Source organism: Anopheles aquasalis, chromosome 2 (genome assembly GCF_943734665.1).
Source record: "Anopheles aquasalis chromosome 2, idAnoAquaMG_Q_19, whole genome shotgun sequence".
NCBI lineage: Eukaryota > Metazoa > Arthropoda > Insecta > Diptera > Culicidae > Anopheles > Anopheles aquasalis.
Genome location: NC_064877.1, coordinates 82,018,147 through 82,025,646, shown reverse-complemented (window position 1 = coordinate 82,025,646; position 7,500 = coordinate 82,018,147). Strand labels below are relative to the sequence as shown.

The 7,500-nt window shown below is 51.8% G+C and overlaps 2 protein-coding genes across 19 annotated transcripts in view; both read left to right on the top strand.

Moving 5' to 3' along the window:
• The window catches only part of LOC126573435 (protein lingerer), a 4,358-nt gene extending 465 nt beyond the window's left edge, over positions 1–3,893 (top strand). Inside the window, exon 1 of the mRNA XM_050233572.1 lies at positions 1–3,893. This exon is cut by the window's left edge and continues 465 nt beyond it. Coding sequence (XP_050089529.1) covers positions 39–2,339 — 2,301 coding nt within the window. The 5' untranslated portion in view covers positions 1–38 and the 3' untranslated portion in view covers positions 2,340–3,893.
• A 170-nt stretch (positions 3,894–4,063) lies between these two features.
• Positions 4,064–7,500, top strand: part of LOC126573428 (exportin-1) — a 12,034-nt gene continuing 8,597 nt past the window's right edge. For 9 of the 18 annotated variants that reach the window (XM_050233553.1, XM_050233552.1, XM_050233551.1 and 6 more), the window contains exon 1: positions 4,064–4,154. The gene's annotated coding sequence lies outside the window, so the exon portion shown is untranslated. The other 9 variants (XM_050233557.1, XM_050233556.1, XM_050233554.1 and 6 more) reach the window with 5 other exon arrangements.

Below are 7,500 nucleotides of genomic sequence, written 5' to 3'. Positions count from 1 at the left end.
TACCAGGAGGAGGATATATTCAGCAGGAACAGCGCGTCATGGGCTGCATCAACTCGAAGAAGGACGTAAACGATGCGCATTCCAACATTTTCCACGTGATTAACCTGGACGATGATGGAACGGAGCGATGGAGCGGTCAGCTGGAGGTATCGCGCACCGAGCTTACGCTTTATCGGAAAGGCAAGGATCCGACGACGTGGCCACTAAAGTGCTTACGACGCTACGGGTTCAATGTGGATCAGTTCAGCTTCGAGGCGGGTCGACGGTGTGCCACTGGCGAAGGCATCTATGCCTTCCGCTGCCGGAGAGCCGAAGCCCTGTTCTATACCGTACAATCGTACATCCAGGGCCGTATCTACAATGACGAAACCACCAATCCAAACGATCCATACCCGATTCCGGTCGCTTCCAACGGGCCATCGGTGGCAGCTCGTAGCGTTTCGCAAAACAACACAGCAACCCGAAGCACAGGAGGAGGAGGTGGCGGCGGTGGTGGTGGAGGACAGGGCCAACAGGGACCCGCGATGCAGTGTACGTTCGTGATGAATCGTACCGGTATGGCCACCAGTCAGTCACTCAGTCCGAATGGTACGATTCACTCCAACTCGAACCAAAGCCGCAGCACGGACACACTGGCCATGGCCATGGAGGGAAACTATCTCGAGCCTACACCGAACCGCACGGGCACAGGGGTGGCCACGGCTGGTGGGCCAACGACCGTGGTGCAACCACACACGATCACAACACGATTCCAGCAGGGATTACGCCTAAGCTCGGTCAGCAGTGGTCCGATCAGTCCGGATATAACGTCACCGGGTTCACCGAACAGCATGACCAATATCCTCGAGGTCACCACGCTCAATCCTCTGCCGACCTCGCATACGAGTGGAAGCGTACATCAGGGTGTGAGCAATCTGTACCAAGAGTTCCCGGTAAAGGACACGACGGCACTGCAGCATCAGCTCCATCTGCACCATCACCATCACCATGTGCATCATCCGATCGGAGCGAGTAACGTCGCTGTCCCCGGTGCCAACCTACCCGGTGGTGGTGGTGGCATACTGGTACGCACCTCAATGGATGTCCCACCACAGGAACTAGCACCGGTCGCCGTCACGGGAACACACAATCCATCATCGGCCTTACTTTGCGATCCCAGCATAGTCGCTTCCACTGCCGTCGAGCCGTGTGGTGGTGCCGGTGGTGATCTTCCTCCGTCAACCCCGGACGGACTGGATCCGGGACGAATGTACATGAATGTAAATATAAGCGCCTCGGTTGGGGATGGAAATGCCAACGCAATCCCCGGTGGTCCCGCTAAGGCGAAGAAGGCGGCCGCATTCAGCAGCAAAAGCAACTCGAGTCTGATTTCGATTTCAAACTTCAACAACAACAACAACAACAACAGTACCCACCATAGTACGGGATCGTTCGATGAGGGCCAGTATCAGAACGTACGGACACCGACCTCAAGTGGGCCAACCGCTGGAGGGTGCACCAGTGTCGTGAGTGCCGCAGCAGCCCCAACTGGCAACATCTTTGCTCAGTTTCATCGGCTAAACAGTAGCAGCGCGGTTACGGGACCGGATCCGACTCGCTTTTACGAGAACCTGGAACCGGCCGAATTGAAAGCGAGCCTCCTAAGGGGTGCTCCACGCTGCTCGAAGCCCGACATCTTTAGTAATGTAGAGCTACCACCGGTGGAACATTCGGAACCGTGCACACCGACGGCAACTGGCAATTCCGTTGCGGCTGCTGCTGCTGCTGCCGCCATTGCCGCCGCAGGAGCCCATGTACGCAAGGTCAACTACATCGTGCTCGATCTCGATCAGTCTAGCTCATCGCACAACATTAGCGGATCTACTGGTTCCAGTGGCAACGGTACCGGAGGGGTACTGTCACCGACCGGATCCGTTCCGGGTGTAACGCTCAATGGTAATGGCATCCCGAATGGTAGCATTCCGATCGGTACGGGGGGTGGTAGCAACGGAACGAGTAATGGTATCAACAACAATAACAACAATAGCACCGTTGTTAACCTGAACGGTGTCGCCACGACACCCCTCATCGGAACGGGAACCGGTATTGGCGAGCGGGGGGGTGTTGTGGTGGGAAGCGTCGCAACGGTGACCACCGTTGCCACCGGTGTTGGTCTGTTGCCACCGGAGAGCCCGAAGAAAGCGTCACTCGGGTACGCAACGATCGATTTCAACAAAACCGTCGCCCTCAGCAACTCGACCACACCGTCCTCGGAGCTGGACAGTGAAGGGTCGCGGAAAACACGCCACAACTCCACCGTCACACCGCTCGCACGGCAAAGCAATTCCGTGAGCGATTAACCACCGGTCTAATATGGCGCTAGGAGACCCACGGAGGTGGTGGTCCGAAGCCCGTGCATTAATGTTAACGGTTTTCTTGTTTTGTTTTTAGGACAATTTGATACCACATCCTCCTATCCCCCTTGTTCCTATCCCTTGTTCAATCAGTGCAATACGTGGTTCCTACCTAGGCCAGCGATAGGAAGAAAGAGAGCGAAAGAGAACCCTGCAGAGAAAGGAGTTTTTGAAGACGCAAATGATGATATTAGGCGAATGATGATCAAACAGTTAGTTTAATGGAATCGTTTTTTCCTTTTTTCTTTACTGTAGGCCACTCTATTTATAATAACTGCAACTATTTTGCATCCGTGTGTGTCTCTGTGTGCGTATTTTAGTATATCATTTTATGCACCGAGAAAAGTACGTTTAAGTTTTACTCTATTCGTATATATGTTTAGAAACGATTTTAGGTGAATTTTTAAACCCCTTTTTTATCGCTGATAATAGTACATTTTTACACCAAATTTATTCCCAACTTGAGAGGACCCTAAGGCCGCGTGTGTTAGGTTCATATTAGTTTTATTAGAGTACTTTTTTAAGCAAGGAACATCCCTCTGTTCGTCCCGTTGACACACGATCATCACTTGATAATGATCCCGATAGAGCGATAACAACCGAGAGACGATGGTGCCAAAGAACAACATCACGATCATCACGTGAACACGTGGATCAGGGCAGGAGACAGTGTTTCTAGGCCGGACTAATGCTAGTACATGTTTCACTTTTCTACCATCTAGCAGTCCACGCGGGAACGGAAACATCGATCCACGATCGGGCGATCGTTTGCACAATGAACCAAAGCAGGGGCTCAAACGAAACGGAAACCGATTGTACCAAAAACAAAAAAAAACTACAAAGCTAAACCCAGAAGACGAGGGAATGTAACCACCAAAGGATATCGTAAGGAACGCCGGTGTACGCACACAGTTGTCGTTAGTTTTAAGAGAGGGTGAAGTTAATATTAAAGCTAAGCACGAGCCGGTCACAGCGTGTTACAAGTCAGGTGCCGCATTAGGCCGCATCATAATGAGAAAAAAGACCGAGTACGACGGAAAACCCCATACTAATTGTAGCCAAAAAAATCATGTGTTAGCTAAGCGAGTACGAGTGCGAGAGCAGCGTGATGAGAGTGTTGTGTATTTATTAGCTAAATTGAAGCGTATTAGGGCCTGAGGTAACAAAGAAAAGAGCCACAACTACCAGTGATTCGTTAAGTTTGTTCATTTTAGATTTGAACTGAGACATCGCAGCTAGTTCGTAAGACTGTACGATGAAAGAATCCCCCGGTGAAACGGAACCCACCAGGTCCTTGCTGGGTTGAAAAACGGGAAGAGTGGTAACATGGGGTGGATCAGTAGTACGCTAGGCTACCTTTCGTGTTACGGGGGAGTAACTTTCTCTGAGCATAATATTTCTTTTCAAAGTGATGGCAACATGTTACACGCACTCTATCGATGGAAGCTACAGACCAAATAAACTGGAATGCCAAATACACATCCTGTTACACCACAAAAAGGGGAGTTCTGGGTCCTAAATGCGTGGAAGAACGAAGTCAGCTGAGAAAGTAACTGATTTTTTCTGCCCGCGGCAGCCCCCTGATTTCGTTTTTGAAACCGCGTCGTCGCCGCATGGTTGTGTGGGCCGTGGTCTAGTGGGCAGGCGAACAGTTTGCTTCATGCGTTTGACAGTTTGACTGCGAAAGTGGGGTGCTGCGATGATGAGTGAGTGAATGAGCGTTCTTGTTGATTTTTAATCGCGAAAATTACAAAGCGTAAGGTATTTCCTTCCAAAACCCACCATTAAATCTATCCGCCGCCCCTGTGTGACCCCCGTCAGTGCTGGGAAATCGCAGAATAACGCGTGGGGTTTCCGCCGTCGAGGCGGCATGGCGGCCAACCAGCCAGCCAGCGAAAGATGAAGATGTGCGTGTGTCTGTGCAACGGTTTTTGTGAGACGGCGGCGACGGGTAACACGAGCCTAGCACGGTCCGACCAGCGAGCGCTAGGATTACCGCACGAAGAGGGAATTACGGAACGAAGAGATAGATGGAAAACCGATGATGATGTGACCTCCTGCCGTCCACGCGTGTAGTGCCATCCGCCTTCTGCTGAGCGCCACCATTTAGGGGCAATTTCGTTCGATAGGACGTTCGTTTTCCAGTCCCGGGGAAAACGGCGTGTTCCGCATGGTCGCAGAGGAGCGAGGGGCAGGAAGAGGGAAAAGAAAGAACGGGAACAGCAAGATGTTCGGAGCAGCTTAACGCTGCGCTGCTGCCTGCTGCTCCTCTCCTGGTCGGGACTTCGAATGTGTTTCTGTGTCCGCGCGCGTGTGTGCATGTGCGTTTGTGAAATATTCCGATATATCCTGAACTCGCGCGCGGTTCAGGCGGAGGGGGTTGAGAATTTCGGGCCATCTTTTTTTTTGTCTCGTAAACGGCACGCTGGAGAAACAAGGAGAGCAGCACGCAGTGATGAGTTGATGGTAAAGGGCATCCCGAAAACTTTCCATCGTCGTTGGTGAACGGGCTACTATGGGATGCGTACGTCGTAATTGCGTCCTTCCAGCAGTGCAAAACCGATCAAAGCAACAGCCGCCGCCACCGCAACAATCTTGTGAGCGCCAGTGCCGTGCGGGAAGAAACGGCGGAAAACCAATTCCCCATACCGCTGGCCGCGGGGTCTAATTACCGTGCTCAATTTGGGCGACGCTTTCCCGACGGCGCATACACACACACACGCGCGGTCCGCGATGGGGCCGCGCGTTTGCCAAGCACAGTGTGCCATTATTGGAGGTTATGTGCTCGCTAAGTTGCTCTCCGAATCGCTGGCCAACCCGTAGTGAGGGACAATAAAGGTGGTTCTTCTCTTTTTAAACCCCCCCCCCCTCCCCCCCTCTGATCGATTGTTCCGAGCAGATCGCGGTGGGATAAGGATTCGCGGATCGAGCTCTTTCGATGCTTCATCTCCTCGTTGTCAGCGTAAGAGGCCTGTGTTCGGATAGGTAAACTCCGATTCTTCCGTTCAGACTAAAATGGCTGTCATGATGGCAACGGCGGCGGCGGCGGTGCCGCGATATGTTCGCGCGTTCCCCCACCGTGCATGAGAGGAGCATTATGTGGGGGTAAAGAGGGCAAAGGGGTGCGCGTTTCACCCTGCTCTTCTGCGTCTTATTTTTCGTAGTTTTCACCGAAGCGGATGTGCATAACGGTGCGCCGCCGTTTGGGATGGATGCGAAATGATGGCATCGCGCTCCAGAATTGTGCTGCCATTTTCTCCCGCTCTCTTTCGCTCGTGCCCCCCCACCCCCTGGGCGTACAGGCTGGCTGGTTGGCCAAAGGTGTGTGCTCTGAGAACGGAACCGCGGAAATTAACGGTGGCTGCGATGGCGGCGGTGAACTGTTGTTTCTTTTTAAACGAACAAAAAAAAACGGAAGAAAAGTATGCTGGGGATCGTTGTCTGGCGCTTCCGTACGTGTGGCTGTGTATGTGGAATAGTTATTTTTTTACCTCGGTATGCGCTGCAAGTTGTTCGAAATGTGCTCCGCAACGCGCTATGTTTGTGCCCGTGTGCCTGTGCGTGTGTGTTGTATTGTGTTGGTTTTTTTTTGTATGGAAAACGGAAAATTGCGCCCGACAAAGATGGTGCGGCGGTACTCGAAATTGTGAAAAATACCACCCCGGTATCGGACGCTGTTTTTGTGAAATATCTTCCATAGTTCTCGTGAGACTGAGTGTATTTTATGTTTCAAGCTGTCCCCCTTTTTATGTTCCAAACATTCATGCTTCAATACGGAACGGCCACCTTCCTGTCTCTATGTAGCAGTTTGCGAGGCCTAGACGCGAACATCGCCTCCAAAAAAATGGCGCAAACATCGCAATACTAGCAGGCGTCGGTTTTGTTTTTGCGTATCGCACACAATCTCTCTTTCTCTCGCGCGCGCGTTTGAATGCGTGCACCCGAGAATGTGTGTGCGACGACGACGATGATGAAGGGCGCCCCGCACGATGCGCTTTTGCTGCCGCTGCCTCATCCAGCGCACGAGTGTTGTGTTCTCAAAAGGTCCTGCGGCACCAACACTGGTCGCCTGCTATGCTGCGCTATATATGTTGAGGTTTATTTTCCCTCCTCCTTTCACCGCTGGTGGGCTTGCTGCCGGAGTGGAAGCGAATGGAAAACTACCGGAGGAAAGGTGTTGTCGAGATGCTGCCGCTGCCACTGTCGTCTGGCAGACTCTTCCTCTTTCTCGTACCTCTTGGCGATCTGGTCTGGCATGTCACGTTACTCACACCACATCCACGCTTCCGGAGGCGAGTGTGTATGTGGAGCGCATCACCGGACACACGGACATCTAGTTGGCCAGGCTGTGCTTCTTTTATTTTCCGGCATTTTATCGGTCTCCAGGAGATGTCACCGATGAGGACGGTGTATCCGTACGTTTACCCGTAACGTACGAGCACTAACTAATGCGCAATATTATGCTCTATTAAATCACTTTCCAGAAATGTCGCCCCACCCGCCAGCTAGAACGCGGAATCAGACCCGGAAGTGTCTTTATTTTTTATTCCATCCCTCCAGGTTCAGTTGTTCTGCATTCAAAGCAAGCTAAAACTGACCTTTGAACTCTGGTTTCGGAGATTTCTGACCGAGCCCTCGCCAGCGTACATCATGGAAGGCACAAATCGTGGCTACAAAAAGGAACATGGCATTTATATCCTACCCGCTGATGGTAGAAAGGGTGGACAAACTTTGGCTGCTATGACACCTTCGCTGCTTGCTGTTTTTCGGCTTCTTTTCGAACTTTTTTTTCGCCTCAACACGCGTACTAAGCTCTCTCTGTTGCTGGCTGATGTTAATCCCCGGTTGTTACCTTTGCTATGACGTCAGTAAAGTGTCATAGCGGGCGGCTGAGTGTTCTATGTGTGTTTCTAATATCGCAGCAATCACCAAACAGCCAAAACATAGTAGCACTTTGCACCACACTAACCCTTCGGTGACGTCATATAATACGCTGCCTGGCATTACATTCTCGTGTCACGAGCTAATCAACATCAGTGTGGGTAGGTGCGTGCTCTGGCACTCGCATTTGTCTTGTCGCCCTGTGAGCTTCATCAGTGACGAAAAA